General features: G+C 33.5%; 3 protein-coding genes across 5 annotated transcripts in view; 1 reads left to right on the top strand and 2 right to left on the bottom strand.

Moving 5' to 3' along the window:
* Positions 1 to 5,934, bottom strand: part of LOC119829236 (metallophosphoesterase 1 homolog) — a 10,310-nt gene extending 4,376 nt beyond the window's left edge. The window contains exons 1-7 of the mRNA XM_038351632.1: positions 5,711 to 5,934; positions 5,442 to 5,634; positions 5,222 to 5,363; positions 4,856 to 5,022; positions 4,160 to 4,242; positions 2,119 to 2,406; positions 1,648 to 1,793 (exon numbers count right to left, since the gene is read on the bottom strand). Coding sequence (XP_038207560.1) covers positions 1,648 to 1,793; positions 2,119 to 2,406; positions 4,160 to 4,242; positions 4,856 to 5,022; positions 5,222 to 5,363; positions 5,442 to 5,634; positions 5,711 to 5,839 — 1,148 coding nt within the window. The 5' untranslated portion in view covers positions 5,840 to 5,934. The remainder of the gene's footprint in view (positions 1 to 1,647; positions 1,794 to 2,118; positions 2,407 to 4,159; positions 4,243 to 4,855; positions 5,023 to 5,221; positions 5,364 to 5,441; positions 5,635 to 5,710) is intronic.
* Positions 5,935 to 6,258: 324 nt separating this feature from the next.
* Positions 6,259 to 12,831, top strand: LOC119830626 (GATOR complex protein WDR59). The gene is made up of 12 exons (XM_038353678.1): positions 6,259 to 6,635; positions 6,717 to 6,924; positions 7,081 to 7,662; positions 7,961 to 8,019; positions 8,418 to 8,756; positions 8,851 to 9,222; positions 9,624 to 9,777; positions 10,403 to 10,586; positions 10,807 to 10,927; positions 11,217 to 11,471; positions 11,890 to 12,113; positions 12,611 to 12,831. The coding sequence occupies exons 1-12, from the start codon at positions 6,387 to 6,389 to the stop codon at positions 12,699 to 12,701; spliced, it is 2,838 nt and encodes a 945-aa protein (XP_038209606.1). The 5' UTR covers positions 6,259 to 6,386; the 3' UTR covers positions 12,702 to 12,831.
* Positions 12,832 to 12,926: 95 nt separating this feature from the next.
* LOC119829122 lies at positions 12,927 to 17,632 on the bottom strand. Of its 3 annotated transcripts, none has more exons than XM_038351535.1 (9): positions 17,554 to 17,632; positions 17,188 to 17,325; positions 16,877 to 17,056; positions 16,415 to 16,679; positions 15,823 to 16,001; positions 15,516 to 15,597; positions 15,224 to 15,383; positions 14,712 to 14,882; positions 12,927 to 14,151 (listed from the first exon to the last, which is right to left on the bottom strand). In XM_038351535.1, exons 1-9 carry the CDS (start codon positions 17,578 to 17,580, stop codon positions 14,124 to 14,126), a joined length of 1,230 nt encoding a protein of 409 aa, XP_038207463.1. In that variant the 5' UTR covers positions 17,581 to 17,632; the 3' UTR covers positions 12,927 to 14,123. The 3 variants fall into 3 exon arrangements, with proteins under 3 accessions (XP_038207463.1, XP_038207456.1, XP_038207448.1); XM_038351528.1 differs by having other exon boundaries at positions 15,224 to 15,386; positions 15,823 to 15,998; XM_038351520.1 differs by having other exon boundaries at positions 12,928 to 14,151; positions 15,224 to 15,386.
* Between the last annotated feature and the right edge of the window lie 2,215 nt (positions 17,633 to 19,847).

The following is a 19,847-nucleotide window of genomic DNA, read 5'->3' as shown; positions in this document are numbered from 1 at the left end:
ATTGCATTATATGAATTTTAGATAAACGTGAGATAAATCGTGGTGGAAGTCCAGTTATTCAACTAATGGGTTGACAATATTATGTATCTGTTTTTCCTCAAGGATATCTCAATATAATCTTCTCAGTCTCTACAGTCCAACTGCTTTATAGACTTCTAGTAATCATCATTCATATATAAATAGTAAATATAAAAATTAACAATTCTCTCTTCGTGAACTAGCCTATTATTCTAGAACACGGTGGTGATACACGACACGCAAAACGTGTACTAAAATGTATTATGTAATTTTATTTTTCTTTGTGAATAGGCCTTTTTATCTTGAACGTAATAATTGCAAGTCATGGAACAGCTCACTAAAAGAAGCAAAAGATACAATATTTGTCATCATAATGTATTTGCAAATAATCGTCTAGTATATATAAGTGTGCACGGCTCTCACCTATGACCCGCACGTAACTGGACTAACCGTAGATAACTTATCATCTTGATTCTACCAATTCATAAACGGAAAATAAAAATTTAATTTGATATCACATTTTCTGCTATCGTGGCGCTCGTAAACTTATTCAAACGTAATAATATTTAAAAGGTTAACCATTCTCTTTGGGTTATTTTCAGTACATATCCGTATATATAAGTATATGTTATTGTATAAAATAACTTCTTCGCCGACTTTATCTTTAAAATCTCTGACAAAAAAAGAAATGATTGAGACATTTGAGAAAGAGACAGACTTTGTTTTATATCCCATTTTTATTTTGAAACGATTTTTTTACTTTATTTTAATTATATATATTAAATTACTATAGTTATAAACCAGTAATGATCTTAAATTTTTAACAAAAATCGAAAACACCTTAAAATTTTAAGAACTAGATGAAATTTCAATGGATCCACATGGGAGGTAACAGCTTTTTATTAAAAAACGTAACAAATACAAAAAAATACAGTCGAATTGATAACCTTCTCTATTTTTAAAGTCGGTTGAAGTTACTTATATGATATTAATAATTAATCGATTTTTTATTACATTCATTCTATCGCAATTAATACATATAAATATACATATAAACGATTTCATGTAATAAATAATTCAATCATAAAATAATTAAAATTGGAGAAGCGGCCGTGGGTTATATCGGATTCCTGCGGATATCGGATTCGCATTAGTGAAGAGTCCACGGGTGCTTGTTGGAATGCGTGCGAGACCCCTCGACAGCAGCCCTACACCAGGCCATGCGTAAACCTAGAGCGGCTTATCTGCCTTATCTAACCCACCTGTGGGGTAGTCTCCGCTTCCTGCGCAACGCGCTACGCACACATAAATAATGTGTACGTTTATCTACACACACAATTTAGAACAAACCGCCTTCGTGAGATAGAATATGTGTATATATATGTATATCTACCTAGTTTAACGTCGTCATCGTCGTAGACTTAATTATTCTTAATATTAAATTATATTGAAACATTGTATCGTTTCATACGATATTCTTCAATTCAATGTTGAATAAATAGATAACACAGAATATTTTTTCGATTCGAATTACATTATTAGTATAGATTGTATTATATAATATTTTTAATTTACATATTATATTCCACTACAAACCGAACCGAAATACTACTGTCAAAAACTACTTACATATGTGAAAAAATTCTCCGAGTAGTACTATAACAGCGTATATACGCAGCCAGAACGAGCAGCAGTAGCAAGGCCGTGACCTGGATCGTCCATTCGCGCGGCAACTCGCACTTGGCCAGCTTCACCTCGTCCGGGGTTACGGTCAGCTGAAATACACACCGTTTCTATTACAACCGCGGCCCGCGGAATATTAGACATGCCACCTTGTGTGAATAGGTATGATACATAGTATTTTATAAGACCTCTATAAGAACAAATTATTAGACTAATAATGTAAATCGAGAAACTACGAGTTACAACTCGTATTCTGCTACAATAGTACTTTTACAGAAAATCATATTTAAAAAAAAAAACAATTTAAAGACGCAATGTAATGGAATAATATAACCGAATAAATACACATAATATATCCCTAGTCTAATTATATTTCACGACAAAATCAATCAGATACAAAACACAAAACAAACTAACCAAGTAATACTTCGGATCCAATCTATTCCGCCACGAGAACGACGGCACGGTGTACTCAACGAGCTCTATCTTATGATCGGGCCGTGGTACGAAGCTGTGCCGCACCAAACAGCTGTGGTGTGTGTGAGCGCCAAACGCCACGCGTGGCAACAAGCTCTCTATTAAATATTCCGTCGATTCCTTCGATAAACAATCCCAACGCTCCTCGAATAGATTATCCCGGAGCGGTAAGGGCGCTGCATCGGGCTCTGTGCAAATACTATCTGATTCCCTATACAGCGGGTAATGCTGAAATGCATTATTCATATATCTTTATTCTCGTATCATAACGTAACAAGCTTTAAAGCCTTATTTATTTCGATATTACTGTTTAATGTGTTTTGTAGCGACCCCAAAATATGTGAGCTGCACAATATTGAACTTTATTTAAACACTTGCCACTTTGTTAATCCTCATTATCAACAAAATGGTTGTAACTGGTAACGAGCTAGGTTAAAAATCTAGAAATTAAGTTGAAAGAAGAGGACCATCCCTCCTCAATACATCTTTTTTAATACGATCTACGAAAATAGGTTATCATGATCTAAATAACGTTAAAATAATGATTCAAACACGAATAACGAAACCTTTTATTATGCATTAGTTATTTAAAACCGACTGACCATCAAATTACATGTGATGTTTAAGAGGGAGAGGGGGTGGGTCAAATCTCATCAAATCTTAAACAGAAAATAAAAAAAAAGCACCACACGTGATTTATCCTTTTAATTTTTTTTAAAGATCAACCTCTTAATCTCATCTTAATCCTATATATTCCTAACCTAGATATATCGTAAAACTATACAACATCTATTAGGCCGCTAGATGACCTCAAATGTCAATGATCATAATCATTCATTGAGATCCGATTTCACCGACAAGATACTTAATCGATGATTAAACAAAAACATCTGTGTATCATATCAGATCAATATATAATTGTGAACTTTTAATTATTACACTAGGGAAATCAGGTCGAAAACCAGTTACGTTCCGATATAATGAGTGGCATTTACGTATATTTTTAGAATAGCTGAAATAAATATAAATATCACGATTTGGTTGCCTTATTTGTTTAGTTTAGAAATTCAATTGTCATAGGCAACAGAAGGACACATAAGCATCTTTTGAAAGTCGATTTTAAAATAAAAAATCTCTAGCGGTCCGGCCCAGCTTTAACCGTGGCCCTTTTTTCTTTTAACTTTATTCTCTCCTTAGAAACCTTCCTTGTGTCTTATCAAACATTTGAGAATAAATCAAGCAAATTGATTTGATTTTTTTTTTTTTTTTTTTGCGCTGTGCATTTTTTCAAATGTTTGAAACAATATCGTCTACACAGATGCCCCAATCTTATACCTTTAAACGAGCAATGCTTGTATATATATAATTGGAATCTCGGAATCGGCTCTAACGATTTTCATGAAATTTAGTATATAGGGGGTTTCGGGGGCGATAAATCGATCTAGCTAGGAATCTTTTTTAGAAAGTGTCATATACGTGTTTTATCGACTTAAACTTACTTTGAGGCGTTTGAGTAGTCATCTATTGGCGAATAATAATACTATAAATGCGAAAGTTTGTGAGGATGGATGCATATGTATGCGTGCGTCTGTTACCCTTTCACGCAAAAACTACTGAACCGATTGCAATGAAATTTGCTTCGTAGATAGCTGGAAAACTGAAATAACACATAGGCACTTTTTATACCGATATTCCTACGGGATACGGACTTACGCGGTTTCGACCGCGGGTCACAGCTAGTAGTTATTATCAAACTAACTTTGCGATTGCGGGTTTATATTTATGTATACGCGTAAGGTTAATATGTAAAGGTACTTTATGATTTGTAATAAAATCCTAAACATTTTATTCATAAAATAGATTTTGCAGTGAACATCCGCCCTAAACAACCCTCAATGAACAGACAATTATAAAAAGTTTGCATGACAAAATGCATTTAAATAAAACTATAATTACATAAGAATTATAATGACATACATACTTGCATTAATATTGGCCTGCTGTATTTAGGTACTTTAGCCTTTCCTTTACAAAGTGCTGAGCCACTGCTGCATTTTAAGACATCTAGAAAAAACACTTTTGACCTCAATTCAATATTCACACACATTCATAAGTCACATTAGAAACACACCATTTTAATATCTATCATTAAGCTAATTATTTACCATTAACTTATCTTAGAGTTTCATAACAATATCTTATATGGCAGTAATAATGATGAAATCAATACAAAAATAAACCATGACCTGGCTTAACATTACTAAAAATATTTTAAATTAAAATTTTTTGTGATTGCTTTTAGGGCACTTTTTGTGTTCAGGGCCTTTTTTTTGTACAATACAATTATCAGTTATTATACTGCATATAATCATATTTTCTATCCGCAATAAAATAACTTTAAAGTCAATTTGTTTATTTTTGTATGAAACAATAAGTAGATTTCACATTTACAGCACAGCTTTGTGTAAAGCATCCCAGTTGCTTGCTGCGGTTTCTAACAGATCTTGGAAGCTAACACATCATTATCAATTTATAAATTAAATATTTTTAAACTATCTTCAATTGTTTGCAGGATAAACAATTATCATTATTATTCTGTTACTAACAAATATGGGACATGTATTCTGATTTTTTGTTATAAATAAATAAAAATAAAATAGCTCAGATAAATACCTACCAGAAATTCTGTTGATCTCTGCTATAGCCCGAGAACATAGAGAACATCCATCTCCCTCCATAGCCATAGAATTGATCAAAACAAAATGGTTTCCTCGAATGCTTACTAAATTCACAGGTGGTGCATTTAATTGGTTCTCAAATCTACTTGCTAAGTGTGGGGTTATCCTGAAAAGAATGTTCAATTAGATATCATATTATAGAAAATAAGTATTTTTCAACATATTAATAAGTAAAAATAAAAAAAAATGTAAATACTAGAAAATATTAATTCAAACAGAAGCTGTAAAGGTCTGTGCAAGGTTAATGTGTGATAAATTATTAAAGAAGTGCATAAATAGTATTTATAATTGATATTTATCATTACTTATAATGAAAACCAATATCATGATTTCCAACAACTGTATATAATGTGGTACCCTCAGGTGTTGCAAATAAATTATGAAACCTCTCCACATACTCATTGAACTCATTTTGAGAGCACCATTTACCTTCATCAAATAAATCACCTGGAAAAGTTTATGAAATTCAGTGCTTGTTTTATAAAGATTAATTAAATACATATTCAGTACTTGACTTAAAGGTACCTAAAACAAATACTAATTCTGGTCTGTGCAGAGTCATGGCTGTTTGAAATGCCCGATACATTTGCCACTCTCTTCTCCACTTATCCAACCAATGACCATTTCGAGAACCTAACATATGAATATCTGCAAGGACGAGGGCATACACGGGTTCCACATCTTTAGCATGGTTTTTTTCGAGTTTCGGCCAAACACACTGAAAGAAGAAACTTGAATGAAATACATGATGATTGATGATACATTCCGTATTTTCGGCTAGATTCTGGGCATACCTGTATTTGTGAAATATAATAAATGAGATATTCACAATAAATATAGATGAAAAATAAACCTAAGATAATTCGCGGAAATATTTTTCTTTTCAGAATACAAAGACGCCTACTTAAATATATATGACCCATATTAAAATACGTTACTATAATTGTTTCGTGTATTATTTGGTTGATAAAAGGAAATAAATAAATATAAAAATATGTTCAAATTTTTGAAAATTTATTATTTTATACAATGTCTAATGTCAAATTACCCGCTGTTACCTATAGCTAACAATTACCAGCAAAGAAAAAAGCTTTTGAAAATACAATTTTATTACGTGCATGACTGTAAAGTATTAAGTAGTTAATACCTAATATTTCACATGCGTAACTGTAAATTATTAAATAACATCGATCATCTTCTTGAAAGTTTTTTTTTATCGAAAATCAGTTACTTATAAAAACTATTGCAAGGTGGTCGACTGTCAACCAGCTGAATGATTAGAATGTCATATTGTATGTAAATTGACATTTGACAGTCCACAACAGACAGTAGTGCTAGAAATGCGTCAAAGTCATGTTTGTTTCCCGATTTGCGTTTATTTACAAATAATATTAAAAAAGAATTGATGATAAAAAACCTTAGCTGTGATATTTTTCTATATTATGTAGTTAGTTTCATAGTACAACAAAAATGTCTGTTCATTGGAGTTCAGAGATCATGAAATGGGAATACAGAGAATTGCAGGCCACGGCTATGTCTGTTGATTATTCAGGGAATAACGTGCTTTTAGCTGGACGTAGATGGCTCGCAATTAAACAGCTAACTATTGATGATGATACTGGGGACATAATAAAAAAATATCCACGACATAGCAAATACGATGCTGCAGGTGCCGAATGGTGTCAGACATACCCGGGACAAAAGTTGTGTGCCATAGCAGTATGTAACCTTAACCTTAGTACAACATACAGCTTAAACTATATGGTCAACAATGATTTGAATTTCTATTTTGTGTTCCAGAGTAATCAGCGTGTAGATGTATATGAATGGAGAGCAGGCAATGACTTGACTTGTATATGTTCATTGAAGGGTCACACTCGTGTAGTTAGTGACACACATTTCCACCGACAGGATCACAATTTAATAGCCACATGTTCTATAGATACATTTACTCATTTATGGGATCTAAGAGATTCAAGGAAACCAGTAGTGTCACTTTGTGCTGTTGGTAAGTTATAAATTTCTTATTGTTTATCTTGTGTCATGTTCTAAATTTAAAGTTAAAATATATCAAAACTAATGCTTATAATTTACTTCACAAATTTTATTTTGTAAATCCTTATTATTTTTAAATCTATTTTATGGTTTTTATTGTCAATTACAGCTGGTGCTTCTCAAGTGCAATGGAATAAAGTAGCCTCACATATAGTTGCCACTGCTCATGATGGAGATATTAAGGTTTGGGATTATCGTAAGAATTCAGCACCTCTGCATTATATATCAGCACACCTTTGTAAGATTCATGGAGTGGATTGGAGTCCTCACCATGAATATCAACTAGTCACTTCAAGTCATGATGGAAGCATTAAATATTTTGATATCAATAATGCTAGAAGGCCAGAAAATGTGATAATGACTAACTTTCCTGTATGGAGAGCCATTTATACTCCATTTGGTAGTGGGCTATTGACAATTGGTGTGGGATGGGGAGGTTTACCCAGGGTAGAACAAGCTGGTGTCATTGGAATATGGATAGATGGCACATTAACTCATAGGCTGGCTGGCCACACTGATACTGTTCAGACAATGGTGTGGAGGCCCAATACTCTGCCTTCCAACTACCAACTAATTACTTGGGGAAGAGATCAAACACTTAGGATATGGACTATGCATCCTTCTCTTCTAAAAATGTGTTCCCATTTTCTGCCTGATGATATGGAAAATGAGGAAGATAACATTAGTGATGGTAAAGAAAACAAATATAATTTTTTACATTTTAATTAAAATCTATTTGTTTAACAAAGATTACTATTGATAAATTCTGATTTGTATTTGAAATCTTCGACGTAAGAACCTCAATTATACCTTTCAGGTAATATTCAAATTAATTTCCCATTACATGATCTTTTTCAAAGACAGACAGAGAAAGACTAATGCAGGTTTATTATTAGTTTTATAGTGGTCAGTTGAAACTGTGTTGTTCATGAGTATAGTGCATAATTTTTCTACTTTTGAATAATATAAAGCAAAACGAATTGTTTCAGCAAGCTATGCATCTACTATAAGTTCAATGAATGATAACAAAGGTCAGGAAATTCAAATGGTGAGTTAATTTTGATAAGTGGTAATTCATTGACATAGTTTTAATAATGAGATGTATAACTAAACACACAACAATATAATATTTATACTACTATATATACATACTCCTCTAAAATTACTGGATTGATTCTCATGATTTTTTTGTGCATATCGGGTAGATCTGAGAATCGGCCAACATCTATTTTTCATACCCCTAAATTATAAAAGTAAGGCAGAACAATGTACATGTAACAGCAACAAGACCATTTCCAATTTAACCAACCAGGCAACCAAGAATATTCATATCTTTTAACTCTCACTCACAAACCAGAACCCAATTTGAGTTTTTTGAACACATTCTTAATATTAAAATATTCTAACTGTTTAACCTATCTAGCTTAATAAAATATATATTTACAGAACAAAATTGTACATAAAACACCCACCTCCATAGATGAAGAATTTGAATCCATAAGGGAAATGGCCAATATTGAAGTAACAGATATGAATATTGAAACGCGGACGTGTCAGATACATTCAGAGCGCAACGGATACATTGCTAACTTGCAAGTTACGTTCCCGAGAAATGTGACTGAACAAACAATACCCAAGTTCTCATGGTTGTCGGGGACGAATGTGGATAGTGCTACCACAATAAAAATATTGCAAGCTATCAACAGAACTGCGTATCGTAAGAAGAAAGAAGGGCAGAGATGCTTGCTGTACTGTTTAAAAACATTGGCAACATCAATTGATGAGGTAATTAAAGAAATTATTAAAAAATATCTTATTGTCGTAATTTTCATAGTATACACTATCATATAATTCACCGGAAAATCTAAATGTTTTTCAGATTCCAGTCAAGTCGTCCGATGATTCAGATTCAATGAAATCAAGCCAAAGAAGTCAGTCTGAGAGTGAAAATGCAGGTGACTCTTGCATCCCATTCCCTCGTACATGCAGTGCTAAATGGTGCGGCGTTAGCACACTAGTCGTATTCAATAGACCACCCAACGCCCGGCGCTTGTCTCTTAAACACGAGAGTGGGACGCCGAGGTCTATGTCGTCCCTGTCTCTGACTCCAGGCCTGTTTGGAGCCGGGTACAGTTCTGTGTCACCACACGCCACTACCACTCCCTCGCCAACAAACGCCTCTGGTTTTCCACAATTGCACCATAGACACGCGTCGAATTCTATCACTACATTCTATTTTCAAGATCGTTGGGTAAGTAAATATACATTTTCGCAACAATTTATTTATTTCTTAAAAGGATTAGCCTTTTAAATAGAAAGAAGAACCCAAGGAAGGTAAATTTTCTATTAATATTATAAATGTGAAATTGTGTTGCATCGTCGCAATTTTTAAGATATGAATTTTGTCTGTGAAGATAGTGAGGATGCTGGAAAGTGACATAGACGTATCTCATTCCAATGGGTATATCTTTTCTATTGACTCGCGGACAAACAAACGGGCGAAAACGCAATTATTCCTTATACCTTATACTCTTTTCACGACGCTGTGAAGGAAAAGACACATATTTTCAAAAGAAAAATAAATCATATAAAACACTATTAAATATTTCTGTTACACAATGTAATTAAATACGAGTCATATTGCATACACAGAAGGCTCAAAGTCGCCGCGCGGGTAGTATGCGCAGTCGCGGCAGTATATCCGGCTACTCATCGCCTCGCGTCGTCCTGTACTCAGCAGACAGTATGTTCCCACTCAACAGAACACTTGCCGAAAAGTATATTATCAACGCCGACAATCCAGTAGGTAAGTCAGTTTGAATATCTCTGAATGATTCTGCATAAGTTGTATGTTGTATAAGTTCTATTTTATCACTACATTATATCTATACTAAAAATATAACGCTGAAGAGTTTGTTTGTTTGTTTGGACGCACTAATCTCAGGAACTACTGGTCCAATTTGAAAAATTCTTTCAGCGTTAGAAAGCCTTTTTATTGAGGAAGGCTATAGGCTATATATGTACCACGGGCGAAGCCGGGCGGACCGCTAGTAATGGATATTTTAGAAAGGTCATTCTCTTAGGACGCTTCCATACTGGAGTACTTTATATCACTTGCATCGCGCTATATTCGTTGCCTGAATTTTTTGATACATTCAAAGATTATCGATACAAAGACCTGGAATATTCTTATATAATTGATTAAGATGCTATACTTTATAGGATATAATCTTGTAGCTATTTACAAAATTATCTTATGGTGAACCTCATTCACAATTACCACACGAAACATTTGTTTTATATATAATTTATATTTCGTATCAGAACCTCTAAATTAATTTTTCATTTAACAGTTTTAGAATAAAAGTTGAGCTATTGAATTAAATGATTTTTACGTTATAAATCTTAAATTTGTTTTCTTTTTGTGTTAGAAATGTGTGAGCACAACGCCAAAGTGTCAGCCGATGAGGGCGAAGAGGAATTATCTCACTCTTGGACGCTCGCGGCGCTCGTGGCGAAGTCCCTAAACGTCCAGCCAGTGGACCACCTTCTGTCGAGCGAGGAGACTATGGGCTGGGCGGGTCATCCGCTGTGCTGTAACTTACTTCAAACTCTGTGAGTATTGTTATTTGTAGTTTTTTTTATATATTGGTTTTCGCCGCGGCATAAACATAAAAGTTCTTTTCTATAAGCTATAAATGAAATCCATGATTGGTGCACTCATTGATTTTGAAATAAATACAATAGAAATTTAATATGTAATTTGATTCATTTATCGTCAGTGCGTATTATGTCAGACAGATGTTGATTAAATATAAGTTTGAACTTTTTTTAGAATAACACATTATGCCAAAGCATTGGACCTACAAATGGCGGCCATGCTAACTTGTGCTTTTGCCGTATTCAACGACTCGAGCAGTTCCAGTTCCCAATCTTCTATTAGTACGTCAAGTTATGTAAGTCATGTAACAAATAAATCCATCAATAGAGATCAAACTTGCGAGCAAATCGCAGAGATTTTTTATGCTTCTACTTAATTTTTCTTGTTTAATAATGTTTAAGTGTATGTTTTGTTAGTCGTCCTAAAGAAATAAATAGATAAATACTTGAAAAATAAAAAAACGATACAGTTATAAAAAATATATATATAAAGCAGTTTATTCAAAAAATATAAGAAAATGTATACTTTAGTATTACTATAGCGTATTATTACTTCAATATCATATAATGAAACTGTTGTTTTAGGGCAATAACACGTCACCATACAATACAATAAACCAATACAGCGAAATAAGCGCTGACGGTTGGACACTCCCAATAATTCTGCGCAGTAATTCATGTTCTGAAGCGGAGAATTTGAACACGGACTACTCTCTGATGAAGTCGGATAGGAATTCCGCGTGTGTGCTCGACGAAGCGACTGTACACCTGTACCATTGTTTCAAGAGAACGTATGCGGACGTTCTCAATCGATGGCAATTGCTATATAAACGCACTGAGGTGAGTAATTATTAATTCTAAAAAGATATATTTTGCATGAAAAATCACAGAAATTTATCGAATTGAGAAATAGTTTATACTATATAGATTAATAATGTAAATTGTAACTTTTTAAAATACGGCTTTATGTATATAGTTTTGGAACTTGGAAATTTAAAAATGTTGTACTTTGCATTTTCCAAGGAGTGGAATTATAGATTTATTTAATTTTTATCCCTCCCAATTCATTTTGCGTTAATAATCCTTTACTTTTTGAAATAAAAAACGATATATGTGATTAGATTATAGAAATATGTGATTTGAAATAATGTTCGAATCGTCTGGATAATATGAATAAATCGCACTAAATCGTTGAGAAATCTTTACACGCGTGAAATCAATAAAAGTAAGAACTTATTTATTATGTACTAAAAATCAGGTGATGAAGTTAGTGCGTTGCAAGTACGACATCCAGTACGAGGGCGAAGCGTCGTGGGAGTGCGGGCGGTGCGGGCGGTGCGGGCGCAGCACGCGCGGCGCCGCCTGCCCGGCGTGCCGCCGCCTCGCGCTGCACTGCGCCGTGTGCGCGCGCGGCGTGCGCGGGCTCGCCGTCGCCTGCGCGCTCTGCACGCACGCGGGCCACGCGCGCCACATGCTCGCCTGGTGAGTGCCCGCGCAGCGCACTGCGACTGCGACTGCGCCTACTCTGCTCCGAGAGACCGTAACTATTACAGATGTCAAGAAACTTTAAATTTACTTACCTACTTTACCTAATAAGAAATAAGACAATAATAACTAAAAATTTTTACATTTAAGTACTTTAATTACATTATTATTACGATATCAGTTTAAAGTATTGTCGTGACAACGTCTTATAATTCGATGGAGCCGGCTGCACACACCAAAAAACATGACTCATGCGGCGTTACCTCGCTTTCCCTTTAAGGCTTGAGCAAACGAGAGCGCAGAACAAGAACAGAGTGACAAAGAGGCACAATCAGTTGTCACGTTCAGCTGTCGTCAGTAAACCGACTCTACAGACAACCAATTTATTTATATTTGTAATAGTTTCGAAATAATCGCCTGTGAACACTTATTGATTACACCCGGTGTATATTTCCTCTCGTATCCTATAATTAATGTTAAAATATTTATTTCAGGTTCGCGCAGCACGATACTTGTCCCACGGGATGCGGGTGCAAATGCGTGATGGAAGGAAACTCGGGATGGAAGGGCGTTAAATATGGATGAAATTAATTAAATTGCACGCACTGCCTATTTGTATATTGTTACGTTTTAACTTATAGTATCGGCTAGGAGGATGAACTTTAAAAATCTTATTTGTAAAGACTGTACCATAAATTTTACACTGAATAAAAACATCTCAATTGTCAATCAGAACTTTATTTAACAAACGTCGTAAATTACATTTTTAAAATAAACTAACTGTGCAATGAGTATCTTAGATTAAGTGAATTAAAAAGTACGTTTTATCTTAAAATTTTAACACTATCCTTTATGAGTTCTTCAGTCTCATTGAAGCATTATATCAACAAAATAAGAACACATTATACTTATTTATGAAGGTCCATATATTTTCTGAAATCTTTCATAAATATAAAAATCATAAAGGTAAATAAATTATAACAATAAGCTTTTATAATAATAACAAACATAGCTCAGTCATCTATGTTGTTACCTAAATAATAAAAATATAGAATATTATCAAAAAAAAAAAAGCCATCGATCCAATCAAAGACAATAAAAAAAGTTAATAATTGCACAAAAGTTTTCAAATGAACGACTGAGTCTTATTGCCATTGAAATATTAATTCTAATCGTTCGTGTTTTAAAACGCTTACAATTCTTAAATGGCGTTTTAATTATCAGGTACAAGATGTAATCGCAGATATATTATAACACTAAACAAATCCGATAAAAACTAATTACAAAGGATTCCGTGAAATGTAGTTAATTTTAATCAAGTATCTCAGTATTGATTTTGTCAATTAACTGATTAGGTTTACAAATGCTTTAAACGATAACACTATACAAATACAAAGCCAAACCCATTTGTTTTTTATTAAAAACAAACTATTTAAACAAACAGCTATTTAGTACCTATAAAAAGTGAACGCTACATTTCCCTATGTTTATACAAAATAGGCACCATTTTTATTCAATAAGCAAACTACTTCTAAATAAAATTTTACAAACTCTAAACTTAAAAATTACATGAAATTTACATTATAAAAGTTTTGATTTTAAACTATTTAGGTAAATAAGTATTCTATTGTGCGAGCAATTTGTGTATTGGACTTTAATCATTTTCTGTACCTTATCATTTGCTTTCTATTAATTATTATTAAAAGAAACTTAGCGAGCGCAATGAGAATAAAGAATAAGAAAAAGATAGTTCTGTTTTGATACAATGTAAGTATAATATAATATCACATAAATTAAACAGTAGTAGGAGGGAGTACGTTTTACTATAGATTCATCATAATTTAATACGTTACATTATACAAAATAAAATCAAATGAAGGCACAGAAGACGATTACATTAGGTACATTTGGCTAAATCAGACTGTCTTTGTTCTAATGTCTACATACCAATATGTCTATTTATTAACTAAAAACCATGCACGACGAAATTAGATGAGCGGTCGTTTCTCAAAGACGAGTCGTTCTATTGTAGCAGCTAAAACAATAACAATCTTTAATTAATAATGATTCATTTCAGATCTACATATGCGTCTATGATAAATTAACTACAATGTTGATTACAAATCTATTATCACTCAACCATATATAATTATAAAGAACGTAATGTAGATAAAACACACACTACAAAATAACAATAATTATTTTACGACTTGAAGTAAAATGCAAATATTTTTTAACGTAGGAGTATTTAGAATATCTAATAAAGTATGTATGTTATAAATATGCTGAATACTATTCCAGATCTAAGTGAAGCAAGTGTTCAAATTAGACCAAAAAATTAGTACATAAATGCCCAATCAGCTGAAAATAACTGAATTTTAGTTGTTTTGATTTTATTATCTTTGATTGTCTAAATTGACCGAAACATATACCGCTACTATTATAATTTTATTCATATTTTATTATAAAACTTCACTTCTAATCTTTACATTACCCATTTTAATTTAATTATTAAAAATATCTGAGAACCTTCAATCTACCCTTGTCTGTCTAATATACGGAGAGAGTATGATCAGGGTGATGTTTTTAGCGTACCTTTCTAGCAGCCTCCGCTTCAGCTCGGGCGGGTATGTAACGTAAATATAATGGTCGTCGTGTTCGTCATCCAACATGGCGTCCTCGCCCGCGAGCCTTTCGGCACGAGCCGGCGAAGAGTGTGTCGTCATAGATACAGACGCGCTACCCGCTATGCTACCCTCTTCTGAGCTACATGTAATATAACATTAAATAGTGATGATCAAAGGGATAATTTTATGCAATAAAGAAAACATTTCAAACAAAATCATGGCAAAAGCCACACTGTGTATTAATTATGTAGGTAGTGATAGTGTAGGTGTTTATATTAAGTTTTTTTAAATATAAAATGCTTTTGCGCATTCGTAAGGCCCTCGGCGTAGAGACACTGGGTTATGTCGAACTGGAATAGTGAACTAAACCGACTAAACTCCACTGTGCTCTTTCATTATCAGATATCAGATCGATATTGTATGAGTTAGTGCGCGTCCAAGCACCGGGCCAAACGTAAACCTAGAACGGCAATAACTTACTCAAATACAATCCATATGATGTAGTAGCACATGCATAAAGCTAGCGCAAGTCCAGTGGCCAGTGCCAACAACAGTGGCCAAGGAAAAGCTCGAGCAGCCGGCGTCGTGTCCTCCCAGTAACGGTCACAACTCAGGTACCAGCAAACAGCGCGCTGCATCTCTTCTGAAACGTTAGTTTTTATATGTATTCCAAAACTATGTACATTGCAATGATACTATTTACAAAGTGAATTAAATAGCTGGTGCATGTGTCATTTAACTCGATGAAAGCAACTTTTCGTTTGTACATTACCTTCAAGTTCAGTAAATTGGGGTTGTGTTAAATGTAAAAGAAGAGTCGCGATACACGAATGCACAACCTTTTCACAGCGGACCTAGAAAAGTAGTTATTTTAAGAAATATATTCGTTTAAAATAGCGCATTTATGTAAAAATATACGTTAATTAGTCGAAATGGATGTTCTCAATACTTTGTCGTACCAATTTACATAGGTGAAACGCAATGTTTATAAATAACGAGATGAATCATTTTTCAAAAATCGTAAATTTTATTTTAAGCTTTTTTTTATATTATGTCGTTATATATATGTTATAAAATACCTTTAAGCCCTGAAGTTTATTAGGGTCGCAAGCAGCACGCTCTGCCTGTAAATCGGCAAGCCTCTTTTGCCGGCTGTCCGGAGGCAGAGATGATTCAACGGTGTCAGCGTCACATAGTTCTGCCGTTTGATTTGTATCACCGTCGCTTTCTTCTCTTTTCTTTTCTTCTGGAGTTTCTACTTCATAAAAAATATAAAACATTATATGTAGTTGGTAGTTAATAGTACTTTTGCTTGGTGTCCGGTTATTTCGAATTTTCAACCGCTGTTCTCTAAAATAAAGGAGGTTCTCAATTCGAATGTATTTTTTTGTGGTTGTTACCTTAGAACTTTCTATTGGGTGAACTGGTGATTTTGTTGATTAATTTTTTTATATGAAAGATGATGCCCTCCGTGTGGTTTTTTAGAATTAGATATAGTTCTAACTATTTTTTATCGAAATATTTATAGTAGAAAATGATTATTTACATCAACACGTGCTAAACAGAAATTTATATGTTGGATAATTTTGTAGGAAAAGCTCCTTTTTTTAATTTGCATAATATACCTTCTTTAAATATTACCAAAATTACCATACAATAGTGGCAACCAACCTGGTTCTTGTGTATCCGCCTCTGTTCGTGGACAGTCAGGTACTGGTATCGGCGGAGGTGCCCTCGCTCTATGCCGACGACGGCTTGGTACTTTAGCGATACTCCTAGTAGCAGCTGGTGCGAGGGCTTTTCTCGCTGACTCCAGATCTTGCCATACTTCCACGTCTGTACTGGGTACGACGCCGTCGCTTAGCAACCCGTGTGCGATGAGTACCTGACATCGCATTATATCACAGTAATCTGCTAAACATACTGCATCTTCGGCCTGTAAAGAAATTACTCATTAGGTTCCTCTACTTATTATTACATGACTTCAATGAAAATGCAAAGGGTAAACTTCTTTACTCACATTATAAATTTTTTTTTTTTCTTTGTATTTGCTACGCTTAGATAGGGTACGCAATTGATTAAAAATGATAAAATGGTACATACGTGATGGCAAAAAGCATTTAAATGTCTTGCCTTATTAATGTGAGTCTTATGTCGCTGGTCAAAGTGCGCGTCAAGGTGTCGTTCTTCGTAGAAGGATTTGCCGCAGAAAGCACATGTCCACTGGGATGAGCGGTGTTGAAGTTTGGCCGCATGTTGAGGTGCAAAGATGTCCCGTGCGGGGTGAAACGGACATTCGAGAGGTAACTTTACCTAAAGAAGATTAAAATTAATGATTTTAATCTAAATTAATCTGTAAAATGAATAGCACGTTACTTTAAAGTTTAAAAATGTCTCTACCATAATGTGATAGACACAAAATACATATCATCGTAAATACTAACCTGGAACCTTTCTAAAACCGGAAGCCATTTGTTTTGTATTACTTTCCTTACGATTTTCGAGTTGTCACGAGAACATGTTATTTTGAAAACAGAGGGTCCCGGCCATGGAATGAGTGTCAGGAAGAGTAGGGCCAGGACCTGAAAAGAGATTCCCAAAATCTAATACATTTCAATCGTAAATATCACACACACAAATCACTTTAAATACAACTTTACAACTTTTAAAAAGCTATCGAGTAATATTTCATGGAATTATTTTATCTGCGTGGGTTATTACGTTACATTATTAATAAATAAGTTAGTCTTCTGTTATTAAATTATTGATTTTCCATGGCCTTCTAACCTCACAAATGCAATGATTCTTACCTCGAGAGTAAACGACGTGGTCCTCATTCATATCTTGTAACCGACTAATTGTTTGTAAAAAATGTTCAACAATAATATATTATACACTAACAGCAAGGAGCATGTTAAAGAAATACACTCCGTAAGCCTGACACATTTTAGGTATTTGGCGCATGCGTACAGTCCCTAATTTCCCCTTCAATTCCGGTGAGTATAATAAATTTAAATGATTCAACCCTTATGAGAAGGGACTCCTTGCTTAGGCATAATTCGATATCATCGGGAAAACCTACAATAACATTTATTTCGTTTCGTTTTTTTTATTATTTAACCTTATTTCAAAGATAGATATTCAATAAAATAATATTTTTGTATGACATGAGCATAATAGGTAGATCAAAAAATACATAATTGATTCTATTTCGTTACTACGTTGATTGCTGTCACGTAACTGTAGGAATCGAATATAGATACCAAAGTGAATGGGTATTGATCGGCATCACTAAATTATAGTCCAAAATGAAACCCAAATGTGTATTAGGTATCTAACTGTGTAGTTAAAGTATGAAAATGCTAATTTTAATATGTTTGTTATTATATTTGAATGCATCAATTTCATTCTTTATTATGATTAAACCCTGGCGTTTTTAAGAATATTAGCTACATCCAATCTGCATCACTCTCTGAGTTATTTATGTATACAAACTTAAAAAATATGTATACCTATAGGCTATAGCACAATAATAATTATTCTTATTTCTCATGATTGACCTATTATTATTTTTGAATCTGGTAGAAAAGAACAATTATAAGCAAATTAACGTCAGATCATTTTTTTTCTTGTATCAGATACCACCGGGGATCGATTCCTAATACACGTAGGTTGTAACGCTCATACGCTAACCACTGTACCAGGGCGGTTACTAGTGCAATCAAAATTAACTTAATTATTAGAAATATAAATTGATTTATATTCACATAAATGCCAATTTGAACGTCATTGTAATATTTTTAGCGATTCAAAATGCTTATACATTGGTTATATAAATATCAAGAATGATTGTGTCTTAATGAAAATTATGTAGAGTTTAGCGAAAGCCGACCTATGTTATGATGATAAAAGTCAAAATATTGATAATAGGTTTTTCAAACTTGCGTGTGACGATTGCTACAGTTTAATTAACTAACAAACCGATAAAGTGGCAATTAAGCGGGTAAAACAATGTGTGTTATGTTGAAAGAGCGCTAAAAATTCAAGCCATAAGTCGTTAACTGCACACGACCCACGTATCTCACTCTATAATAACGTTTCAAAGGATTAATAGAGGTCAGTACCGATTATTATAAAATATTTAGAACACAAATGTATTCAGAAGTTTACAATATAATGAGCTCAAAACAACTTATATGCACATACGCAAATTAATACTTATGTTGAATATTAAAATATTAAAGGTGTGTATTTTTTTTAATGAGATAAACGGGCATTTGACTGCAACCCACCTGATGGTAAGCAATGATGCTGTCTCCGGATATGCATGCCTGTCTAGATAGAGCATATTCACTCTCTCTTTGAATAAGTCCAGATTATTTTTTTCCGGAAAGACCGAAGCGGGTAGGGCATCTACCTCCTCCGCAGTTCGGTTTATAAAACAGTTCCGATATAGTATCAATTGTTGAGCGTTAGTATTTAAGAAAGGCATAAAAATAGTTTTAACTAGGGAAAACGAGTTGTAACGACAAACTGTAACATTATTATATTGTTATCTTAATTTTCAATATGCATTTTCGAATAGCATGCTTTTCGATGCAATTGATATTTCAAGAGGCGAAAAATTAAATGATGTCAGTTTTTTTAATGCTTGAGGAAAAAAATGGTTAAATGTTAGCTATAATGTTTAATCATTTATATTTTGATGACTATTTTCGAACGTTAAATTTCAAATAGGAATATTTGTGTTCATTACCCCATCGATTATTATGTTATAGTAGTAAATACAATTTGTATTATATTATGTTAAAACTTAACATTGCAGCCATTTGTGATAAAATCAATTTAAATTAGCATACAGTTTTATAGCGTGCAGTCTTGGTTTGTAAAAAATATGTATATTTTATTTTCTTTCATATCTCGTATTGCATGCTGCACATTACATGTCAAGCCTTCGAGTTCAAGATTTCGTGTGATAAAAGTGACGTTTCGGGATTAGCAATATTGTGTTTTTAAAATCGGTGCATATTTATATATATACTTAGTCTGGCCATAAATACTGTTACACTTAATTATAAAAAAATATTACATTTGAATTTCGAAT

Source organism: Zerene cesonia, chromosome 1, assembly GCF_012273895.1.
Source record: "Zerene cesonia ecotype Mississippi chromosome 1, Zerene_cesonia_1.1, whole genome shotgun sequence".
In the NCBI taxonomy this organism is placed as follows: Eukaryota; Metazoa; Arthropoda; class Insecta; order Lepidoptera; family Pieridae; genus Zerene; species Zerene cesonia.
Note: the sequence above shows the minus strand (reverse complement) of the source record. Positions and strands in the feature narration are given on the sequence as shown.

What these genes read in the sequence shown, in the direction of transcription:
- LOC119829122 (XM_038351520.1), bottom strand. Translation starts at nt 17,580, where the DNA reads ATGAGGACCACGTCGTTTACTCTCGAG. An exon ending in ATAAGACTCACATTAATAAG is followed by an intron (nt 16,680 to 16,876) that starts GCAAGACATTTA and finishes ATTTCTTTACAG; the next exon opens with GCCGAAGATGCAGTATGTTT. An exon ending in ATCATATGGATTGTATTTGA is followed by an intron (nt 14,883 to 15,223) that starts GTAAGTTATTGC and finishes TATTACATGTAG; the next exon opens with CTCAGAAGAGGGTAGCATAG.
- LOC119830626 (XM_038353678.1), top strand. Translation starts at nt 6,387, where the DNA reads ATGTCTGTTCATTGGAGTTCAGAGATCATGAAATGGGAATACAGAGAA. An exon ending in TCTATTTTCAAGATCGTTGG is followed by an intron (nt 9,223 to 9,623) that starts GTAAGTAAATAT and finishes TTGCATACACAG; the next exon opens with AAGGCTCAAAGTCGCCGCGC. An exon ending in TGCTATATAAACGCACTGAG is followed by an intron (nt 11,472 to 11,889) that starts GTGAGTAATTAT and finishes ACTAAAAATCAG; the next exon opens with GTGATGAAGTTAGTGCGTTG.